Source organism: Bubalus kerabau, chromosome 13, assembly GCF_029407905.1.
Source record: "Bubalus kerabau isolate K-KA32 ecotype Philippines breed swamp buffalo chromosome 13, PCC_UOA_SB_1v2, whole genome shotgun sequence".
Lineage (NCBI taxonomy): Eukaryota > Metazoa > Chordata > Mammalia > Artiodactyla > Bovidae > Bubalus > Bubalus kerabau.
Window position 1 is genome coordinate 62,955,786 of NC_073636.1, and position 23,822 is coordinate 62,979,607.

Sequence of the window (23,822 nt, forward strand, 5' to 3'; positions counted from 1 at the left end):
TGTGTACCAGCCTGGCCCAGAGCCATGTCACAGAGGAAGGAGGGCCCCTCCCTTGCCTTGGCCTGGGTGCCTGGGCTGTCCCCTTTTCCCTCAGAGTCGACCTTAATCTCAACACTCATCATCTCCTCGCCCTGGGACAATGGTGGCCTTGAGACTGGCTGGCACATACAGGCGCCTGGGTAATCTGTGGGTGGCTGATGCCTGATCCTAGGCGTGCCTAGGCTCCTCCACTCCCCTAATCCTGTCCTTAGATGTTCACACAGTACACTCACTGCTCCCCTCCCCAGCCCAGTGCACAGATGGAGAAACCAAGGCAGAAAGGCTGAGTCAGGAGGACCAGGTTCTTGCCTTGGCACAACCAGGGGCACACTATGTGGCCTTGGACAAACCATAGCTCCTCTCCGGACCTCAGTTTTCCCATCTGGGAAATAGGAAAGGGGTTGAGTACTTTGACCTCTAATCTCATTGCGACATTCTTTGAATGATCAGTTACCCTGGATTTACTCTGGGCAGAAAATGAGGGCTGGGCTGGCAAGAGGAGCCCTGTGCTGTGACCCCAGCTTCTAGAGAGGCAATGATGGGGGTTTTCTGCCCATGGGCACTGCTCAACTTCCAAGACTCCCAACCCCGGATGAGGAAGTGGAGGCTCAGAGAGATGAAGCCAGAGCCCAAGGGCACACTTACATGTGGGGATGGCCTTGAACCCTGTCTGCCTGAGTCCAAGTCTCGTTGCTTCTTCACACCACGTTCAGCAGCAAGATGCATCACCATTCTTTAAAGAACTGGGGCCCAGAGAGGGTATGTGGTCAGCTCAAGATCACAGAGCAAGGAGGGAGGAGAGCCAGGTCTTTGATCCTGGACTCATGATTATCGACCCCCAAAGCCTGCCACGCAGCCCCCTGGGGGAACTGAAGACCACCCACCAATGCCCCAGATTTGTGTCCATACCAGTCACCACCCAGCCTGCCTTCTCCCTTCCCAGCCCACTCTCAGTTGCAGTAACTTCAAGAAGGCCTCCCAGGGATCTTGCCATCATCTGAATTTCTCAGGCACCTTTGGCAGCCTTTCATTAATGCTCTAAGGCCTACTTCCTGGACACCTGTACCCATAGCCAGACCAGTCAGGTGAGAGTGGACAATTTTAATTAACATCAGCCCTTTTGCAGGTTGGGGAAACTATGGCTCTGAGATGGTAATGATCAGAGTCAGGAATTGGACCCAGGAATTCTGGCTCCAGGGGCTTCTCTCTAGGTCCTAATGCCCAGGGGTACTCTTTGCCATTCAGCCCGTCCCCTGCTCTAGTGCCTTCCACAGCTCCACATCACCCAGGGTTCTCCAAAGAGCTACACGTCAGATTGAAGTTAAACATGCCAGTTCCTGAGCCCTCCACCCCAGACCTATTGAGGCAGGGCTGCAGTGTCAGGCCTGGAGATATGCATTTTCATTAATCTTTACCATCGACAGGCGTGATCCCTGACTGGCTCTTGGTGCTTGAGGTGGCTTGCAGGTGCCTAGGGAGCTGGGTGGGGGTGGGGGGAGGTTGTAGGGGTCTCCACTGGAGTGGGATCTGGAAGGAATTGGGGAAGATAAGGCAGACCAGAAAGTAGGTAGCCTTTTCTTCCCTTGAGAAGGGCTGGCCTGGGCCGTGGTTAAGAGGATGAATGTCACTAACACAACACCGTAACTCTACTGTGCTAAAATTAAAGGGGGGGGATGGTGAGTGTCAGAGTCGGACAGGTCGGCTGGACTCGTGTGTGACCTTGCGCCAGTGGCTTCTCCTTGGAGACAGAGCCCTGGGTCCTTGAGGGTAAGACAGGAGCTATGATATGTTGACCTTCCTGGTCATCATGATGACTGGACCGATTTGTACACATCAGTGCCTTGCAGACAATAACTGCTCAATGAAAGCTAGGTGCTAGCTTTCCCTCCTCCTCCCTCTAATGGAGTCTTAAGAATACTGGCAGTACCCAGTGTGCAAGAATATGAGCAGTAGCACTGGGAGAGCCCTGTGAAAAAACCTAAGAAAATTCACTGTGGACATGTGCTACTTCATTTTGTTGCTGCTTAGTCACTGAGTCGGGTCCGACTCTTTCGCGACCCCATGGACTGTAGCCCCACAGGCTCCGCTGTCCGTGGGATTTCCCAGGCAAGAATACTGAAGTGGGTTGCCACTTCCTTCCCCAGGGAATCTTCCCAATCCAGGGATCAAATCTGCATCTCCTGCATTGGTAGATGGATTCTTTACCACCGAGCCACCAGGGAAGCCCCACAGATACTACTAGGACCCAGCAATCCCTCTCCTAGTTGGCCACGCAAGAGAAATGAACAATAAATGCACGTCCACAAAAGACTTAACAAGAATGCTCAGAGCAGCTTTCGACCCGAAGGCCTGGGTGCCTCTAGACAGGAGTATGGATAAGCAATCTGGGTGTGGTCACATAATGAAATAGCATAGGGCAAAGAAGAACAAATCATTGCCTCTCACAACATGACTGGACTGCATAGACACAAGGTGTGAAGGAGCTATACACAAAAGAGCACACATGCGCAATCCCATTTATAGTACCCTCAAGAGCAGACTGAGCTCATCATTGTGTTAGCGGTCAGGACTGAGGGACAAAACAGGGCTTCTGAAATAAAAGAATTTTGTAAAAGTTCATCAAGCTGTACACTTAGGGTTTGGACTTTATATTTCAAGAAACGATTTATTTATTTATTTAAAAGTGGTGTGGTTGGGTAACCTGGCTCAGTGTCTAAAGTCATAGGATGAATATTGTATGGCTAGGGGTTCAGGGGTTATGAGGTGAATCAGGCCACACTGAGTCTCAGGGCCCCATGCAAGAGACAGACCCACGAGTACCCAGAAACATGGTTACAACCCTGCATGTCACAGATTCTGACAGAGGAGATCCCAGGAGGCTGTGGGGTCACAGCCAGCTTGGGAGTCAGGAGGGCTTCCTAGAGGAGGGAATGCCTGAGCCTGGACCCGCTGAAGAACTGCAAACAAAAGCCAAAGTCTGTAAGTCTGTACAGTAACCTGCAGGGCCGCGTCACCTGATTGACCCCGTGGCCCCCACACCCCTCCAACTGCACAGCCCTCTTTGTGTTCTTAGAACATACCACCTCAGGCCTTTGAACTTGCCCTTCCCTTCATCCATGGGGTTCTTCCCTCCATCCAAGAGGAGAGTTTAAAAACTGGCTTAAAACTCAACATTCAGAAAACTAAGATCATGGCGTCCAGTCCCATCACCTCATGGCAAACAGATGGGGAAACAATGGAAACAGTGTGAGACTTTATTTTTTGGGATTCCAAAATCATTATAGATGGTGACTGCAGCCATGAAATTAAAAGACACTTGCTCCTTGGAAGAAAAGCTATGACCAACCTAGAAAGCATGTTAAAAAGCAGAGACATTACTTTGCCAACAAAGGTCCATCTGGTCAAAGCTATGGTTTTTCCAGTAGTCATGTATGGATGTGAGAGTTGGACTATAAAGAAAGCCGAATGCCAAAGAATTGATGCTTTTCAACTGTGGTGTTGCAGAAGACTCTTGACAGTCCCTTGGACTGCAAGGAGATCCAACCAGTCAATCCTAAAGGAAATCAGTCCTGAATATTCATTGGAAGAACTGAGGCTGAAGCTGAAACTCCAATACTTTGACCACCTGATGTGAAGAACTGACTCATTGGAAAAGACCCTGATGCTGGGAAAGATTGAAGGCAGGAGGAGAAGGGATGAGTTGGTTGGATGGCATCACTGACTCTATGGACATGAGTTTGAGCAAGCTCCAGGAGTTGGGTGGCGTACAGGGAAACCTGGCGTTCTGCAGTCCGTGGAGGTCACAAACAGTTGGACACAATTGAATGACTGAACTGAACTTCCTTCCGTCTGGTGGGCTCTTCCGCAGGTAACCACCTGGCCCACTCCTTCTCCTCCTGCAGGTCAAAAGTCACACTTGTTCAAATATGAAAAGTGAAAGTGAAGTCACTCAGTCATGTCCGACTCTGCGACCCTGTGGATGGTACCTGCCAGGCACCTCCATCCATGGGATTTTCCAGGCAAGATTACAGGAGTGGGTTGCTATTTCCTTCTCCAGGGGGTCTTCCCAACACAGGAATCAAACCTGGGTCTCCTGCATTGCAGGCAGACTCTACCATCTGAGCCACAAGGGAAGCTCTTGGGGATCTTCCCAATCCAGGGATCAAACCCAGGTCTCCTGCACTGTAGGTGGATTCTTTACCAGCTGAGTCACACATGAGGCCTCCCTGACCACCATACTGAAACTGGACCCCCTTCCCTTTTTTATTTTTGCCATCAGCCTCTGACTTACTTCATCGTGTGCTTATCTGTTCTCCCCAGAGGTATGCTGATCAGTACAATGGCCAACAGCCAACAGCTGTACAAGGAGATTGATTGAACACTTGAAAGGTGGCGAATCCAAATTTGGTGTGCAGACTTAGTATGGGAAAACAAGTATAGGGTGTCTATTAAGAATTTTATATTGATTGAATGTTAAATGATAATATTTTGGACATATTGGGTTAAATAAGCTATACAAATTTTTAAGTTATTTTTTCCATTTTGGGTTTTGAAAGTTTTCAAATCTACAGAGGAGGGAATTCCCTGTTGGCTTAGATGGTAAATTGTCTGCCTACAAGGGGGGAGACCCAGGTTCAATCCCTGGGTTGGAAAGATCTCTTGGAGAAGGAAACGGCAACCCACTCCAGTATTCTTGCCTGGAGAATCCCATGGACGAAGGAGCCTGGTAGGCTACAGTCCATGGGGTCACAAAGAGTTGGACATGACTGAGTGACTTCACTCATGTACTCACAGAGGAGCTGAAAGTATAGCAATAGTAAATAGCCATATATGCTTCATGGACAACTTAAACTATATTATTAAAATTCACTTAAAAAAATGTGGCTATTGGAAGCTAGAACATGGAAGCAACCTGGATGTCCATCGACAGATGAATGGATAAAGAAGTTTTGGTACATATACACAATGGACTATTAGCCATAAAAAGGAATGCATTTGAGTTAGTTCTAATGAGGTGGATGAACCCAGAACCTATTATACAGAGTGAACAAGGCAGAAAGAGAAAGAAAAATTTCGTATTCTAATGCATACATACTGAATCTATAAAAATGGTACTGAAGAATTTATTTACAGGGCAGCAAAAGGAGAAACAGACATAGAGAATAGACATATGGACGTGGGGAGAACGGAGAAGAGGGTGAGATATATGGAAAGAATAACATGGAAACTTACATTACCATATGTAAAATAGATAGCCAATGGGAATTTGTTGTATGGCTCAGGAAACTCAAACAAGGGCTCTGTATCAACCTAGAGGGGTGAGATGGGGAGGGAGATGGGAGGGAGGTTCACAAAGGAGGGGATATAGGTATACCTATGGCTGATTCATGTTGAGGTTTGACAGAAAACAACAGAATTCTATAAAGCAATTATCCTTCAATAAAAAATAAAAAAATGTGGCTACTGGAAAAAATTTTCATTGCACTATATTTCTATTGGTCATCAGGGGAGGTGGTTTGTTTCTTTTGTTTACAGGTCTTATCCCCAGCACCCAGCAGACAGTAGGTGCTGCAGAAGTGCCTGCACAAGAAATAATGGATGGATGGATGGATGGATGGATGAATTTCTCTCTACCGTCACCTGCACCAGACTTAGGAGGGGAACACTGCTCTGGAACCCCAGCGGACACTGGGTCTTGGCAGATGGGGGTGGGGTTAGTGGCCCTCCCCAGGACTATACAGAGTTCCTCTCTCCAGGGCCCATGGCTATCTCCATGCCAGACCTGGGGTCGGGGTGGGCAGAGGGACAGAAGACCCTGCAACTTTAAGCTCCTTCCTTCTCTCCCTGGGCCTCAGGTGGGGTAGGTGGGGAGGCAGGGTGGATTCTGTGCCATCGGGGCGCATGTGGTCATTAGGGAACCCTGAAGGGAGATCCCATAGGTGGGCTGAATGCCCTACTCCACCCCCAGGTCTAGGACGAGATGGCTGCCTTTGCAGCCCCCAGGCTTTCATTCCCTCCCCTGGGCACTGACTCCAGTCCTCCCCTTTCACTCTACCCCCAGAAGGAAGGCTTAGCCCAGGCCCGCAGGGAAAACCACAATTTGCTTCTGACATGACACATTGACAGGTTTCTGGCGGCTGCGCCCCCTTTGTGTCCCCAGAGGCACTGTGGGCCTATAAGGGCGGCCCCCGGGCCTGAGTGGGTGGAGGAGCTAACAGGAGGCCAGGAGCCCCCATCTACTCCTAGTGGAGCTGCAGGAGAGGGTAAGACAGCCTGCAGAGCCCCAACTTTATCCAGATCCCCAGTTGTTGGCCCTGTAACCATCCTGCTGTCCCGTCTGAATAATGGGCCCAGAAAGAATTCTCCCTAGGAGAACACTGCGGGTACCTGGAAGGTGATGGGAGAAAAAATCCATTTTGCAGATGGGAAAACAGGGACTTAGTGAGGGGGAAAAGGCAGGGATTCATGGGCTGAGGGCAAAATTTTCCTAGGCTCAAGAGGTGCCCATTTTTTTCTGAACCACTAATCCTGACTGATTTCCCATTGTGGGAATATTTCCTTCTATGAGAGAGTCAAAGTTACAGGGAGCCACTCTGGGACCAGTCCTGCTGATACCAGCTGGTTCCTACAGAGCCCTTATGCACCTCTGTGCAAGAGGAAAAGGTGTCCTCTTGGGGAGACGGAGCCTGCGCCAGAGCAAAGAGTTGGCGAATACAGTTGGGCTGGATTTCCATCTACTCTTGGCCCCTCAGCCAGCATCTGCTCCAATACACAATTATGCACTGAGACTCTAAAAACAGTCCCTGCCCCCAGGGAACTCACAGAAATGGCACATGAGAACACAAACACGATGCATGGTCGCAAACTGCCTTGAAGTATATATTCTGGGTGGTGTTTGGTGACAGACAGGCTTCTTTAGACAAAGTGAAGGAGGGCAGCCTCTCCAAGTAGGTGACATTTATTCAGAACCTGAAAAGTGAGGAGTCAGTCCAGAGAAAGAACATCCCTAACAGAAAGAATAGCATGTGCAAAGGCCCTGAGGTGGAAGGAGCTTGTCAAGGTTAAGACAGAGAAGGTAAAGAGGCAGGTAGAGTCCTTGTGAGTACAGTAAGGAGCCTGGGTTTTATATCCAGGGCAGTGGGGGACCACTGAAGAGTTTAAGCAGGGGTGATGATGGGTATGTAATTGGGCTGGCAGGTATTGAACTTCATACAGAAAAATCCCAACCTATGAAACTAACGTTAGCTATGCTGTCACTTCCTATCTTGTTCCTTTCAACATCAGTCCAGGATAGACGCAGGGTTTACTGTTACCGTTCAGTTGCTAAATCGTGTCCGACTCTGTGACCCCAACGACTGCAGCATGTCAGGCTCCTCTGTCCTTCGCTATCTCCTGGAGTTTACTCAAACTCATGTTCATTGAGTCAGTGATGCCCTCAACCATTTATCTCCCCCTTCTCCTCCTGCCCTCATTCTTTCCCTTCATCAGAGTCTTTTACAGTGAGTCAGCTTTTCACATCAGGTGGCCAAAATATTGAAGCTTCAGTAACAGTCCTTCCAATGAATATTCAAGGTTGATTTCCTTTAGGATTGATTGGTTTGATTTCCTTGCAGTCCAAGAGGTAAGGGAGGCAGGAGAGAAACGGGACTTGTCAAATCTATCTGCTGAATGTCTCCAATCAGCCACACCTTCTGAAATGGCCCCCTGAGCCAATGGGAAAGTGGTCCAGGAAACGGAGATCCTGTCCTGCTGTTCTGGAAAGGAAGGCCCTCTACGGCTTTCTCTCAGAGCCAGGTCCAGGCTCCCTGGGACCACAGATGCCTAAGACTTTAAATTCAGATGTGTTATCTGCTGCTCAAATTGGAGGGAGAGGGCTTTCCTGGGAGTGAAACTGGACTTGAGCTGTGCCAGGCCGGTGGGAGGGCCCCAGGCTGGTGAAGAGGCACAGGGAAGAGAAGCCCTGGGCACAAGGATGGCCCCAGGTTTCTGCTTCCATTCTTGGTAGGTGTGACACCAACAATGTTGGGCATGTGGTCCCCGCTTCTCCTCTGGGGTCTGGTGACTCCGTGCCAGGGGCTGCTTGAGACAGTGGGCACCCTCGCTAGGATCGACAAGGATGAACTCGGCAAAGGTGAGCCCAAGGTGGGCAGGGTGTGAGGGTCCAGCCGCAGTGTAAACTGTCTCATAGATAGACTTACATGCTTGTGCTTCGGGGGGTAGACGAGAACAGGGTTTGATTCCCAACTGTGTAGAGTTCAGGGGCTTAATGGCTGGTGTGCAGGCTCCAATGAGTAGTTCACTCTCTTCTGAGAGGGGAACTGGACTGGATGAGCAAGTCGAGTTTGAGTCTCCCTCAGGCATGGGGGTGGGCAGGGTTGAGGAGGTCTGGCGGTGAGTGCTGGCTGAGCCAGCATCTCTGCTCCCCCATTTCTGGGGTAGCGGAATTCTACTAAGCATTTGGGGCCTCAGGGGCTCAACGGCCCAGAGTGACCATGGCTGTGAAGAGCAAATGCTTCCCGGAAGCTCCCCTCATTGTCCCAACCTCCACGAGGCGGTGCTTTCCATCTTGCCCTTCTCACAATCCACATAGAGTCAGGCCAGTCGTGCCCAGGAGGGGTTGCCTCCTCCCTTTTGCTCAAGCTCTGGTGGCTGGGTGCTCCCTCCTTTACTTTTGTTCCCCCCTTTCAATGCTACTGGGTGGTCCAGTGTCCAGGAGTCCTAGTCATACTGTTGGCCCCAAACCCGATTTGCTGTGTGCCTTTGCCCCTCTCTGGGCCCTAGTTTTCTCATCTGTAATATGAAACTTCCTTCCCCCTCCCCTCCCCTCGGCTCTCCACCACTTCCGCCTCCCCCCCACCCCGCCCACCTGCCCTCTTTGCAGCCATCCAGAACTCGCTGGTCGGTGGGCCCATTCTACAGAACGTGCTGGGAACCTTCACGTCTGTGAACCAGGGCCTCCTGGGCTCCGGGGGCCTGCTCGGAGGAGGTGGCTTGCTGAGCTATGGAGGGGTTTTTGGCGTTGTTGAGGAGCTTTCTGGGTGAGTCTCACAATGTGGCCGCGTGACTGTCTACCTCCTGCGTGCTGTTCAGGTAGCCTGGTCTTTTCTTTGCTTCAGGGAATAGAGAAGAGTTTGACTTTTTTAATTTGTTGGAAGGCAGTGGGAATATCATGGGGAGCCTTAGAGAGGGAGTCCTAGAAACTGAGTCAGAAGATAAGGGGTCTACTGAATGTCAGGCAGCACGTCCCTGTGGTTGAGGGTTCCAGCTGTGGGATCAGTTTCAATAACTGTGTGAGTGTGTGATCTGGGGCAAGTTTCTCAGTCTCTCTAGGCTAATCCAAGTATCTTCAGGGCTCCCTCCTTCCTCCTCTTCAAGTGTCTGCTCCAAAGACCTCTGTCCTGACCAGCCTGGTCTGGGTGGGTCCAGGCACTAAGGGACCGGTGCGGGGGGATGTCAGTGGCCCTGTCCTCCCCGCAGGCTGAAGGTGGAGGAAGTCACACTGCCAAAGGTGTCTGTGAAGCTGCTGCCAGGGTTTGGGGTGCAGCTGAACCTGCACACCAAGGTGGGCCTGCACGGCTCTGGGTGAGTGTGCCCCTGGGCCTCTTACCCTACGGCTCCCCACCCCACCCCACTGGGGACCCCCTACCCTATTGTCTCCGTAGGCTCACCCCCTCAACCTCTATTTCCTCCCAACCTACTTCCTTCCCAGGGACTCCTGCTTTCCTATTCTCTCCCTGGATCCTACCTCACTACTCCTCTCCAGGGATCTCCATCCCACGGACGTCCAGGGACTTCCGTCTCTCTCCCTGAGAGAGGTCACTGGTTGGGGTGAGGGAGGGGGCGCAAGGGCGTGAGAAGGGACAGGGAGGCTGGAGAGAGAGGAGGGGTGGGGATTAGACCCCTCGGAAGGCTACCCCATCCGCTGCCCATCAGAGCCCTGGTCTGCTGCCCCGGGGATGGGCGCGGCTGAGGCGGGGCCTTGGCTGCCTTGTCACGCCCCCAGTTTCTGGTGTCGCAGCCCCCTCGGGAGCGTCCTGCAGCTAGCCGCTGAGGTGAACGTGTCGTCGCGGGTGGCGCTGGGCGTGAGCGCACGGGGTACGCCCATCCTTATCCTCAAGCGCTGCAGCACGCTCCTGGGACACATCAGCCTGCTTACGGGGTGAGTCCGCGGGCTGGAGCCCTAGTTGGGCGGGTCCCGGTGTCCAGACCTGATGGGACTCCTCGGGGTCTCCTTGACCAGCTGGGCGGGGCTTGAGTTCACCCTGCCGCCCCCTCTCACCGCATCAGCCCATTGCACAGACTTGTAGACTGAGGCCCACCACGGACAAGGACTCTGGTCCAGCCCCCAGCTTGCAACTCCCGCTCCTGAGCGTCCCACTTCTCCAGCCCCGGAGAGCCTGCCTCCCTTCTTCCAGATAGAACAAGGGCCAATGGGGATCCCTCCATCTGCGGGGAACTGAGTCTCTGCTTGTAGCATGTCAGAGACCCAGCTCAGCCTCTGACTTGCTGTGTGACCCCAGGGATCCCCGTCCCTTGTCTGGGCTTCCGTGTCCCTATCTGTATAACGAGCACCTAAATTTAATGATCCCAAAGTCTCTGGCACCGTTATATCCATCTCTTACTCCAGGTGTTTAGGACACAGTGACCCTTCCACCCACGGGGCAACTGAAGCCCAGAGGGCTAGGGATTTGCCCAAGGTCACACACCCACATTGCAGCAAGTGTGGAGATAAACTGGTCTCTGGACTCAGGTCCGAGGTTTTCTTGCAGCACTCTGCACCTGCCCCTACTGTTGTCTGCTGTCTGCCCCCACCCTTTCCAACTTTTGAGTCAGCCCCTGTTAGTCTCTCCATTCCAGACCAAATCTCACACCCACATCCCACCTTTGCGGGGTGGCCCCTGTGCAGTGATGGGTGATCAGATAGCTCTGTGTTAGTTTCCAAGAATAGGGTGAACCAGGGTTGGTTCTGTCTGCAGAAGAGCCTTAAAAAGGGGCTTCCAGGCAGGCTCTTGGGCTCCTTAAATCCCAGTGGCTCCATCCTGCTCCTCTGGGCTAGAGGTGGCATGGAGGGGGTGGAGCTCAGGAGGGTGCTGGTGTCCTGTGGTTGCGGTTCTGTGGTTGTCACCCTACCTCTGTACCCCCATAGTCTCCAAACAGACCTAAGTCTGTCTGCATGCACATCCTCAGGCCACCCCCTCAGACATTCATTCATTCATTCCACAAATACTTACTGAACCCTCAGCCTAAGCCAGGTGCTGTTGTTGACCCAAATGTCACTTGTCTATACTTATTGGGAGAGATGAAGGGAACAGACTTTTATTGAGCACTAGACACGTGTATGCTCCCATTTGATCTCAGTGGCAGCAGCTGTCTCTAAAGCAGGCACTGTATGGATGGGGAAACTGAAATCCCTCTCTGGGCCCCATGGTGAGGCAGAGCCAAGATTTAAGCCCAGATCCCTAAGTCCCAGTCAAGCCCACCAGGAGAGGAGATGGGTGATGTCCTGAGTCCCAAGTGCCCACGCTGCCCCGTCATCCGAGTTGGCGCTGTCCCTGTGTGGTAGCCACACCTTCACACATCTCATTCTGCCCAGGTTGCTACCTGCACCACTCTTTGGGGTCGTGGAACAGACACTCTTCAAGGTGCTGCCAGAATTGGTGAGTGTGGGGCCACAGACCAGGCACTCCCCCTCCCCTGGGCTGTGCCCCTCCTCCCCGGCTTTGAGTTAATCTGGGCGCCAGGCAGGATTAGCCTGGTCTTTCCTTCCACGCCCATCAGGTAATCCCATCCTGGCCTGCCCATGGGCGTCCCAGGTGCTGCCTGCCAGTCTGTAGGTGGGCTGGCACAGTCTGTCCCCAGACCTCTGAACCCTAAATTTACAGCTTCCGGTGACCTGTTCTCCAATCCAAGTCTCTTTCTTACCCCCTGTTTTGTCTTTGCCACCTGTTTTGTTATTGACTTTATATTTTCCTGTAAACTAGATTTGAATTAAAATTGGGTCACTCAATGATTTTAAAAAAAGCCCTGTGCTTAGCAAACACGTCTAAGAAGATCACATATATGTATATTAAGACGTGTGTGTATGTGTGTGTGTGTGTGTGCTCAGTCATTCAGTCAGGTCCGACTCTTTGTGATTCCATGGACTATAGCCTGCCAGGCTCCTATGTCCATGGGATTTTCCAGGCAAGAATGCTGGAGTGGGTTGCCGTTTCCTCCTCCAGGGGATCTTCCCGCTCCAGGGATTGAACCCACATCTCCTGCATTGCAGGAAGATTCTTTACTGCTGAGCCACCAGGAAAGCCCATATATTAAGACATCATGTGACTTATGATGAAACTTCTCCAGGATGCTCCTGCCTGCCCCTGCCATCCCTTGAACCACACTTAAGCTGGTCTGGCAAAAGCTCCATTTTGTTAAGGATGGAGAGGGAAGCGGCTTGCTGACAGCCAGCAAAGAGTAGTCAGGCTTTCTGGTTGCCAATCCTGGCTGGACCTCTCTTGTGAGTCCTTGTTAAGAACACCCGTGGAGGTGGCAAGGGTATCGGAGACTGACGTTGACAAAACTGCTCTGGGCTTCAAGAATCCAATCAGAAAAGCAGCTCAGGGGGAGAAGAGAAGCTCCCAGAAGCCCAGGCCCATCTCAAGTTGATTTCAACAAGGGGAGTGGCTACATTTAAGTCACAGCCAGTAACTGGGGTCTCTGGACAATTGGCTGCAAGACAGGATTTATGTGACTCAAAGAGTTTTTAAAAATAAGAGTTAATTACTGGCACTTAGAGACTGGAGGCTTCTCTCAGCAATCTGATTTCTGGCTTCTCTTGTGCCGTCAGCCATCCTGGCTGCCCGTACCTCCTTCCTGCAGGTGGCACACAGCTGGTCTCCAAGGGGCTGCTCACCCTCTCCCATCACAGTCCGTCTGGTCTCCTCTCCTTTCTGTGATGTGCCTGACCCCAGAAGCCCTGGAGTTAGGGATTCCATGTTTAAATGAAAAGACAGCCTTCTCTTGTCTTTCTGAGAACAGCTGTGATCTTGGACAGGTCACCTGTCTCCTCTGGCCCCAGCTGTAGAATGAAGGGGCTGAGTGAGAGAAGGGGCTGGGCTGGGCCACCTTTGGGGTACTTGCTGCGGTGGACTCAGATTCCGTGATAAGATTCTGGAATCCAAACTGCTTGCTCCCTGTTGTCACAGCCCAGGGGTTTTCCGGGAAACCCAGGGTGGTGTTATAGTCGACACCCCGGGCCAGGCTTGACTGCGTGGAGGGTAGGAGGTGCCGTTCTGTGGGATCCGGATTGTAGGTCTCCGGGCGTCCACCTGGATGGCAGGAGGGGCCTGAGACCTTGGAGAAAATAGTCATTTGTTTCCTCTGGGGAAGGCCTTGTCCCCACGCCCCAGCGAGCCTCTAGAATGTGTCCCCATGTCCCCCCAGCATCCTCCAAGGTGTTCTGAGGGGGCCCATGTAGCTGGCCCTCTGCACCACCCATTGACACCTCTGCCCTCTGACACTTCAAGCTCCAGCCCATCCATGCCTCCCACCTGTGTGCCCCCCTATCCATCTCCATTGTCTGCCCTGTTTGGGGTCCCTGGGACCCCAAAGCAAATACTTTAAAGAAAATGCAGTCATTCCCTGCACCAGGCTGGGGCCCACTCTCATGCTCCTGTTAACCCCCATCTCCTCTGGACACAGCTGTGCCCCGTGGTGGACAGTGTGCTGGGCGTGGTGAATGAGCTCCTGGGGGCCGTGCTGGGTAAGTCGGGGTCCACCCTGCTCCTCCTCTGCACCTGCTCTTACCTCTCCACCCCATTACCCCAATGGGTGGGGTACCAGCGAAGAGGACGGGGGAGAATTCTGGGCCCTTTCACGTCTTCCTCAGACTGATGAGGCCGCCATGATGAGGAGGCCTAATGGTGGAGTTCTGGGCTGAGGCCGGTTCAATGGGGTGAGGAGACGCAGAACCATCCAGGTCTCCATCTATCGGGGCTTCAGGCCTCTCGCTGATCACCAGTGGGGTGTCTGGCACTGTCAGAGTGTGAGGCAGATATTATTATTATCTGGACAGACAAGATGACTGAGGTTCAGAGCTTACATAAGGAACCCAGGGCCCCTCAGCCACAGTGGCCCCCAGCCTCTCTGAGCCTTATGGAGACATGGATGCCTTTTGTATTCACAAATGGGCCTTGAAAAAAGTATAAAAATGCTTAACTAGGATTAGAATAGAAAACCTGGGGGCAGATGTATCTCTGTATGTGGTGTTATATGAGAGAGGCAGGGCAATGATGTGGTTAGTGGCACCAGCGCTGGAAAACAGGAACCTTGGCTTTGCTACTCTGTGGCTTATGTAGCTTGGGGCTAGTGACTTCCTCTGTTAAAGCCTCAGTTTCCATATCTGTAAAATGGGGATGACAGTAGCACCCAGATGAACACTCAGTAGAGTGCTAGGCATTCAGCAGGTGCTCAGTAAATAGAAATAGGGCCTGGGCTCATGGGGGCTTCCTTCATTTTTCCTTCCTCCCCTCCTCATCCAGGCCTGGTGCCCCTTGGGGCTCTTGGGTCCGTGGAATTCACTCTGGCCACACTGCCTCTCATCTCCAACCAGTACATAGAGCTGGACGTCAACGTAAGTGCCCACCAAGGCCCTGCCCACCACTGGGGGTGGGTGAGGTCCCAGTGGAGGCCAGGAAGGGGATGCTGACTCAGAGCCAGGTGAGTGAGCTGCCCTGAGATCCTGCCACACTGTCTCTCACCTCTGCAGCCCATCGTGAAGAGCGTAGCTGGTGACGTCATTGACTTCCCCAAGCCCCGCAACCCCGTCAAGGTGCCGCCCAAGGAGGACCACACATCCCAGGTGACTGTGCCTCTGTTCCTCTTTAACACCGTGTTTGGGCTCCTTCAGACCAGCGGTGCCCTTGACCTGGACATCACTTCCGAGCTGGTAAGTGTGGCAACCTGGCCTGCTGGGTCTTAGCGATGCTAGTTGTAACCTAGCTGAACCTCATCACTGTTCAGCCCTGATGAGCCTTCTTCTTATAATCAGAGAGACTTGGACAGTTTTATAGCAGGTACATGTCCATGCTTGTCCTTGTAGACAAGTATGACATTACTTGTCTACAAGACTTTACTAATTGATAATGGCCTCTACTTGGCTAAACCTGAATGGGACTTCTGAGTCTTTCTCAACATGACACTCAGGAAGTTACTTTGAATTGGTCAAAATTGGTGTGTGAAATGTAGCCAGTTTTCTATCCCTGCACCAGATGAGCTCTTGTAGAGTCAATGCTCAATTTTTACTAAAGTGTGAATGGCTAACATTCCTACTACTTTCTCAAGAGCATATTTGAATTGAAGAGAAGAAAACTCAGTTTGGACTATACCAAAGGTATATAGAGCCCGAACACTGTTAAAGAGGTACAGAGGCGCAGTCACCTGGGATGTGTGGTCCTCCTTGGGTGGCACCCTGATGGAGTTTTGGGGCTTGGGGAAGTCAATGATGTCACCGACTATGCTCTTCACGACATTTGGACATTGGACATTTATTCTGAAGTTTCAGAGATGTCTGTTTCCCTTCTGGCCCCTCTCACACCCTCACAGATGTCTGAAAGCCCCAGCCCAGAAGCCTTACCCAGTGGCATTTTCTTGGTATCAGCCCTGTCCAAAGGCAGTAAACTCTGAGCCACCTGGGCCCCTCATCTGTGGCTCAGCCCAAGGGAGCAGGGGTTGATCATTCACTTCCTATATGTGGGGTCCAAAGAGCATGCTGAAGGCCTGTGGGGTGGTTGGAATAGGGCCTTGAACTGGAAGCCAGATGTGACCAGATTTTCCAATTTTTTAAGTTAGAAACTGCAAATTTATATGAAATGTCCTAATTTGTAAATGATAGAAACAAATTTATAGTATTTGGGAATATTTTGGGGTAAAAAGCAAAAATATGTGGGGTCAGATTCCTGGGCCTTCAAATTGGGAGGGAAGTTTAAAAGGTCAAAGCCTGGTGCCACCGTTTACCAGCTTATGAGCCTGGACAGGAAACTCTGGTTTGTCATCTGTAAAATGGGAGTAATCATAGCACCTACTTCCTGGAGCAGTTATAAAGGTGGAATGAGTGAAGGCTCAGAAAGCCCTTAGCATGAGTCTGGCATGTAGTAAGCACTCATCATTGGTTACTAGAAGGAACATGAGTGTCTGTGGAGATGCATGTATGTAGTTGGGTGGGAGGAAGCTACTCTTTGTGCTGAGGGATCCCTATCTCGGCTCTGTGTTTATCCCCCTTCCCATTTGGTCTCCGGTCCAGGTTCCCAGCAATGTCCCACTGACAAGTACAGATCTGGCAGCCTTGGTCCCTGAGGTGAGTGACCCTCTCATGAACTTTATTCATGGTAGGTCTTTCCTGATGACCTTGAATGGACTCCAGAATCTTTCTCAATACAGCTCTACAGACAGTCATAATTGAATGTTGAGTTCAAATTCACACTGAAGTGTGATTGACTAACACCATATCCTTTCCTAATAGTAGATTTTGCTTAGAGAGGAAAGGACCAGGGTTTAACTGCACCAGAAGTCAACTGGGCATTTGTCCTCGGCCTGTTGCTCCTCTGTCAAGCAGAGGACAGGAGTTTCTTTCCAAATGACTGTAGCCCCCTCCCTCCAACTGCCTTCAGTTCAGTTCAGTTGCTCAGTTGTGTCCAGCTCTTTGCGACCTCATGAACTGCAGCACGCCAGGCCTCCCTGTCCATTACCAACTCCCGGAGTCCACCCAAACCTATGGCCATTGTGTCAGTGATGCCATCCAACCATCTCATCCTCTGTCGTCCCCTTCTCCCGCCTTCAATCTTTCCCAGCATTAGGGTCTTTTCAAATGAGTCAGTTCTCTTCATCAGGTGGCCAAAGTATTGGAGTTTCAGCTTCAGCATCAGTTCCTCCAATGAACACCCAGCACTGATCTCCTTTAGGATGGACTGGTTGGATCTCCTTGTACTCCAGGGGACTCTCAAGAGTCTTCTCCAACACCACAGTTCAAAAGCATCAATTCTTCGGCCAACTGCCTTACTTCATCTTAGTCTCAGTGTTCTTGTCCCCAGAGAGAAGACTCAGGGCAGTGACCTTGGAAAAGTAAGAGAAAGGAGAAGATTCAGGGAGATTTGGCTAGTGGGCATCAGTCAGTACGTGGCTACAGGGCCTGGCCCTCAGCTTTACCATTCCTCCAACTGGGGCTGAACAGCTTCTTTCCAGCTGTGGGAATCTGAATTATTTAGCAGCCCTGTGCCAGGTGCTGGGCATGTGGAAGGGGCAGACAGTGAAAAGTAGATAAAAGTCTCTGTGTTCCAGGAGCTGCCATTGTGATGGGAGGGACAGACATTGAACAAATGAATAAGCAGAATATATACAATGTCAGAAGGTGGAGGAGGGTACCTCGCAAAGGCCTCACTGGGGAGGTGATATGTGAGCTGAAGGCTGAAAGAGGGGAGGGAGGGAACGGTGAAGGTGTCTGGAGAAGACATTTCTGGCAGAGGGAACAGCGAGTGCAAAGGCCCTGAGGTAGGAGTGTGCCTGGCAGCTTGGAGGAACAGCAAAGTGGTCAGTGAGTCTAAGAGAGAAGAGAATAGGGGCCAGTGGTGGGAGGCTAGATAGGAGGGCAGAAGATGGATCATGTAGGGACTATGGGCATAGGAAGGTTTTTTGTTTTCTTTTCTTTTTTTACGTTGTGTAATAAAGTGTGTCCTAGGGGCGATTTTGACTCTAATTGGGCTGTTCCATAATGTCAGCCTCAAGGGGGCCGAGACCAGACCTATCTGGTTCAGGCTGTTACCACAGCTCCCAGCTCAGTACTGGTACCCACTAGGTGCTCAGTGAGTGTTTGTTGACCAACTGACCGGCTGATTCTATTAGTGGGGCATCTAAGATGCCCCCATGCCCCCTGCTCTGCCCTTGCTTCTCTCCAGGCCCTGCGGAAGCTGCCCCCAGGCCAGCAGCTCCTGCTCTCCTTGCGGGTGAAGGAAGCGCCCACAGTCACGCTTCAGAACCACAAGGCCATGGTCTCCATCTCAACTACCATCCATGTGCTGTCCTACTTCCCTCAGGGGGCCCATGAAGCCTTATTCCAGCTGAATGGGGTGAGCGGCTGAGGGGTGGGAGCCGGCACTGGGGTTCTGAGTAGGGCTGACCCGCTCCAGGCTGTGGATCTCGGGGTGGGGATCCCATGGGGCACCGTGCAGGAAGCCCTCACCCACTGTCAACCTGACTGTTCGGACTCCTGCCTGCTCCCTCATCACACATGTCCCGGGTGCTTCTGCAGGATCTCAGGAATTGTCCCCGCCCCCCAGCCACCCTGTGCTCAGATATCTCTTGGATGACCCTCCAGCTCTCCCCAGCCCCCCACCTCCATTCTGCTCCCCTCCACCCCACCTCTGCTAGTTTCCCCAACCATACATCTGGGCAGAGGCAGTCCCTACCCTGCTCACTCTGCCCTGGCCCCACACAGCCAGATACCATTCCTTGCCACGTCCCCCACCCCCAGCCTCACTCTCCTGCTTTCCCAGCCTTATGCCCTAAGCCAGTTACTCAGGGCTGCCAGGTTCCCCCACCTTGCCCTTGCTTGTGCAGAGACCACCACATTTCTCCCCTTCCTTTGGCTAACTCCTTGTCTTCCAGGATTCAGCACAGGGGTCACCTTGTGGGTGATGCCTTCCCTCACCCACTGCAGGTGGGATTGAGGGTCTGTCCAAGCTCCTGCCACCCCAGGACTCCCTCACATCCAACACTGACAGCCCTTAGTACCCTGGTTTCTGAGCACCAGAACCTTCACATGACTTCCTCGTAGCCCAGCATGGACACTCACACATCAGCAAGGGGTAGTGGAGGAAACGAATGGTGGGAAGTCACCTGTTGGCCAAGGCAGACCTGTCTTCAAGCTCCTTTTTCCAAATTGGTATAATTTCTGCCTGCTGTTCTCATGTAGGTGATGACTTTAAATGCCCAGCTGGCTCCCTCGGCTACCAAGCTGCACATCTCGCTATCCCTGGAACGGTAACGTGGGATCCTGGGTGTTGTCTTTATGAACAAGAATTAGGGGGACTTCACTAGTGGTCCAGTGGTTAAGACTTCCCCTTCCAATGCAGGGGATGTGGGTTCGATCCCTGTTTGAGTCACTAAGATCCCACATGCCTCACGGCCCAAAAGCCAGAATGTAAAACAGAAGCAGTGTTGTAACAAATTCAATAAAGACTTAAAAAAAGAATTAGGGACTAGCAGAAACCCCATTATTTATTGAGAGGCAACTGAATTGCAGGTGTTTGTTTTGCCAAAGTCTTCCTTCCTCTGGAACCTGCTGGCAAGGGGTGGTCTTGGCCCATTTTACAGATGAGGCAACTAGGGCTCAGAGAATCGCCTCCAGAATGGGCATCTTCCATAGCACCTGCTCAAAACCTGGCCCTGGAGATAAACCTGCTGCAGAGGAGTCCAGACTTCTGAGTTATCAGCCCTAGAGGCAGGCCATGGAGATACCTGTCTTTGAATGTGGTCAGATGCTTTGCAATTCATGTGGATTAGCTATATGGACGGAGGAGCCTGGTGGGCTGCAGTCCATGGGGTTGCTAAGAGTCGGACACGACTGAGCGACTTCACTTTCACTTTTCACTTTCATGCATTGGAGAAGGAAATGGCAACCCATTCCAGTGTTCTTGCCTGGACAATCCCAGGGACAGGGGAGCCTGGTGAGCTGCCGTCTATGGGGTCGCACAGAGTCGGACACGACTGAAGTGACTTAGCAGCAGCAGCAGCAGCAGCAGCAGCAGCAGCTATTTCTCTAGTTTCTACCCCCCTCTGGTAACTAGGCCTCATGATAATCATACTAACCGAGATAGTGAGGTTGATGACAATCTTTCCTCATGCATGCACAGCACTTTACAGTTTGCAAAGCCCAGCCTCCAAAAGTGCATTGTCCCTGGAAGCAAGTCCTCTGTCTAGGCCTCCGTTCTCCAGGCCCAGTGCTCTCACCTTGGCCTGGGGCCTGGGGCCTCTCTGTCCCACCCCTGGATGCAGGATGCAGGAGTATTCCCAGGGGACTCTGAGATCTGCCTGCCCTGGGCCATAGGCACCCGGTGCTCACCTGATCCCTGCCGGCCCCTCAGGCTGCAGCTGCCCCCCCCGACTCCCCCTCCTCACAAGGCTCCACCGACACTCCATTTCTATACTTGACAAAGACCTCACCCACTGCCAGGGTTCACCTCCTCTTCCTGGTGGCTGGTGAAGCCTCAGCTCTGCAGGAGAAGAGATGTGTGTCCGGGCTCTGGCCCTGGACCTTTATGTGGGCCAGCTGTGATCCACTGATGGTTTATTGCTGTTTGTGAACAGCTGTGGGGTACAGAGCACCCTGTATCCAGGGCTCAGTCTATGGGAGGGCTACTCCTCAGAGAGCATCAGTCAAACAAGTGGGAGTCAGATCAAGGTTCCAGGGCCATGGAGTTGGAGGTGGCAGTCATGACATTTCAGAAGGAGGTTAGCTCCCTCCAAGCCCATTTTACAGGTGGGTAAACTGAGACCCCAAATCTAGGCTGAGTGGAGGCAGAGTTGGGCCTGTAACCCTGTTTCCTGATCCTGGTGAGCTAGGGATGGGGCAGGCTGGGATGTGGTGGGTGCTGGAGCCACTCAACATCTCTCTTCTCTCTGCCAGGCTCAGCGTCCAGCTGGCGTCCTCCTCTGCCCACACCTTTGATGTAAGTTCCTGGGAGGCTGGGCAGTTTGGCGGTGGTGAGGGTCTACAGGCAGGGTGGAAAGGAAGCAGGATGAGTCAGGCTGTATGACTGAGCTGGCCCCAGTCTGGGCTCTGCCCCCAAAAGACGGAGTGGACAAACATCCCGGCTGGTGTGTCTCTGTGTGTGCCTGCACACACGTGCACTCACTTGTCAAACAGTCATTGTCTTAGGAAAGTGAATCTCACGGTCTTTCAGTCTTGGAACCTTACAAAGTTGTAAATGTGTAGAACCTCACAAGGGCTCAAAATTCTGGAACTTCACACAAGTAATAAGGTCCTTGAACTCAGAAGGTTCTAACATTTCAGAGACTCACAGAGCCCTTAGTTTCCTGCTTCTTACAAAGTCCCGAGGTTCTAGAATTTCATGATGGTTTCAGATTCTAGATCATTCTAAGTGTTTCTCAACTCCCAGGAATCTAAGGTCAGACCACACAGAATTACTGGAGCTGGGCTCATTTCCTCCCTCTTTCTCAGACACAGGCCCCCACAAGGACCCCCAGATCCTTCCTCCAGGAGAGCAGCCCTTCCAAGCTCACGGGGCCCAGAGTGAAGCCTGCCTAAATCAGAGTCCCCTTGGGGTCACTCTTGGACTGCCCACCCCAGCAGTTCCTGTGCCCACTAGGAGCTATGTCATCAGGCTTGTGGGGAGGCTGGGGCAGCTGGACCACTGGAGTTTTCTTCCCGGGAAGGGTGGTACTGCTCCCTGCAAAGCCACCCCTTCCAGCCTCTCTGCATGCTCTGTTGCAGGCATCCCGTTTAGAAGAATGGCTCAGCAGTGTGGTCCGGCTAGCTTATGTGCCAAAGCTCAATGGTAAGCGAAGCCTTAAGTGTCTTCTTGGACACAGAATGTCTGAACTCAGGATTGCCAAATCCATTGCCTCTCTCCATTGCTCTTTTGTTAAAAAATTGAAGTATAGTTAATTTATAATGTTGTGTTAGTTTCAAGTGTACAGCAAAGTGGTTTGATCATTCTCTACTGTTCTTAATAGACACTGAGATTGGAGAGGGCTTGATCCCCCTTTCTAAGATACAGAAACTAGGATTGTTTCCAATCAAACAATATGGATTGCTCCTGCATCATGCTCAACTCTGGGTGTCAAGAGCTATCTGACGTGGATCGTGTCTTCAGGCTCACAATCCAGATGGAAATAGTTGTATAAACAAATGAATAGAATATAAATGACCCAGACTGTGCAAGAGACTGAGAGAACCTCAAGGAGGCTCTGCTGAGGGAACCCCTTAAGACAATAGAGAAAAGGGGCATTTTTGTTTGGGTTTAGTAGGATGAGTAGGAGTCTCACTGGAACCTGAGTCTCCAAGAAGAGAATTGGCTATCTCAAAGTGGTGGAATAGGGTCATCAGGTCCTACCTTGGCCCCTCACATATCTTTGCTTTCAACCACATCCTTTTCACAGTGAACCTAGATGTCGGGATCCCCCTGCCTAAGGTTCTCAATGTCAATTTTGCCAATGCGGCCCTGGCAATCATAGAGGTGAGTTTCCCATGGTGGGAAGGGTAAGCCTTGATGGGCCTCAAGCTTGTCTCTGGAGAGGGGACTGCTCTGCCTCTGACAAGGTCTGTTGCTGCACCATTTTCTAGGTTGCTCAGGGATTATAAACTACCTAACTTGGGAATGGCAAATATATGACATACATTCTAGCGCTCCTTCCTTACTTGCCCAAGGCGGATTTTGGCAAGCAGTCACAGAGCTCTTTCTTGTTGAATTCAGACACAGGACTGGCCTGTGGGATGGGATCTCAGGTTTCCTCACAGAATCACAGTTCCCCTGGTCCAGGGGTAGCAAGTACACTTTCTGTTTCTCCCCTGCGCTGTGCCTGTGGCAGCCTTCTCTAATAGATCAGGGCATTTTTTCCTGCTGAGTATGGGCATGGTCTCACAATCCTCTTTAGTCCAGTATGCCTTTGAGTCTTGGAACAGCTCTGGGAGGTGGGCAGATCAGGGAATGCTGGACCTACTTCTCAGATAAGGACCAAGGCGTCGGAGGCCCCGTTTCTGTTCCAAGGTCACACAATAAATTCACAGGAAAAATGACACTTGAACTGAAGTCCCTAAAATCAGGGACCTCTCCCACACTGAAGGTCACTTATTCATCGCTCATTCATTTGTTCACTCATTCACTTAGTAAATGCAAGCTGTGTTCCCAGTATAGCGCTCACCCCAGGGCACGGGGTTGGTGTTGTGGGTGGGGAACACAGAGTGGCTGCAGGGGTTGGGAGTGTAGCGGGGTGTTGGGCACAAGGGCTCAGAGGACCTAACCAAGAGCCATTGCTCTTTGCAGAATGCCGTGGTGCTGACCGTGCCATCCTGAGGCTGACAGAGGGCTGCCATCCCTCTGTGTTGACTGCCAGAATCCTGCCCACCTGCCCATCTGCCTCAGTTTCCCTCCCAGGCTCTAGCCTGTGTCTGTGACAGTATAAGTGTCCCTTATCCACCCAGGGCCCCCCGGGTGCTCCGGCCCTGCAGCTCTGCCCCCAGTCTGGAGTGGGGACTGCAGGGCTAGCCACAAGACTACGCTTTGGAGAAAGACCTAGGGCCTCCTTGGCAAGTCCTGAGCTTTCAATAAATGACTCGTCTCAGCACCTCCTGGCTGGTTTGTTCTCCAGTCATACTGGGGCTGTCTTGGCCTCTGCGTCTGGCGCCCTCCCCAGCTCCAGGCAGGGCTCCTGGGAGGTGAGGGGACCTGGGGCCTAGTCACTGTAGCTTCATGTCCCAAACATAGCTGGTTGACCTTGGCAACCTCTGTGTCTTGTCCTGCCTTCCTCCGCCTCTGTGTGGTGCTCTCTGTGTCCCCCTCCCCACTTCCTTCCCCTCTATTTCTTTTCTTTTCTTCTTATTTTTTTTATTGGCCATGCCACGCATGGCATGTGGAATCTTAGTTCCCTGATCAGGGATCGAACTCATGCCCCCTCCCTGTATTGGGAGCATGGAGTCTTATCCATTGGACCACCAGGAAGTCCCGTCCTCTCTGTATTTTTCTAAACGCCTCCATCTTTCACCCTGTCTCTCTGAGTCTGTTTGAGTT

The 23,822-nt window shown here is 51.9% G+C and overlaps 1 protein-coding gene across 1 annotated transcript; it reads left to right on the forward strand.

Annotated features, from left to right (window-relative positions):
- The first annotated feature begins 8,058 nt into the window (after nucleotides 1–8,058).
- BPIFB3 (BPI fold containing family B member 3) lies at nucleotides 8,059–23,243 on the forward strand. The gene is made up of 15 exons (XM_055543217.1): nucleotides 8,059–8,170; nucleotides 8,921–9,077; nucleotides 9,517–9,621; nucleotides 10,058–10,198; nucleotides 11,633–11,696; nucleotides 13,723–13,783; nucleotides 14,562–14,653; nucleotides 14,789–14,968; nucleotides 16,322–16,375; nucleotides 17,970–18,140; nucleotides 18,986–19,053; nucleotides 20,699–20,741; nucleotides 21,527–21,590; nucleotides 22,195–22,271; nucleotides 23,079–23,243. Exons 1-15 carry the CDS (start codon nucleotides 8,059–8,061, stop codon nucleotides 23,106–23,108), a joined length of 1,419 nt encoding a protein of 472 aa, XP_055399192.1. The 3' UTR covers nucleotides 23,109–23,243.
- Nucleotides 23,244–23,822: the final 579 nt, after the last annotated feature.

What these genes read in the sequence shown, in the direction of transcription:
- BPIFB3 (XM_055543217.1), top strand. Translation starts at nt 8,059, where the DNA reads ATGTTGGGCATGTGGTCCCCGCTTCTCCTCTGGGGTCTGGTGACTCCG. An exon ending in ATCTCGCTATCCCTGGAACG is followed by an intron (nt 19,054 to 20,698) that starts GTAACGTGGGAT and finishes TCTCTCTGCCAG; the next exon opens with GCTCAGCGTCCAGCTGGCGT. An exon ending in TTATGTGCCAAAGCTCAATG is followed by an intron (nt 21,591 to 22,194) that starts GTAAGCGAAGCC and finishes TCCTTTTCACAG; the next exon opens with TGAACCTAGATGTCGGGATC.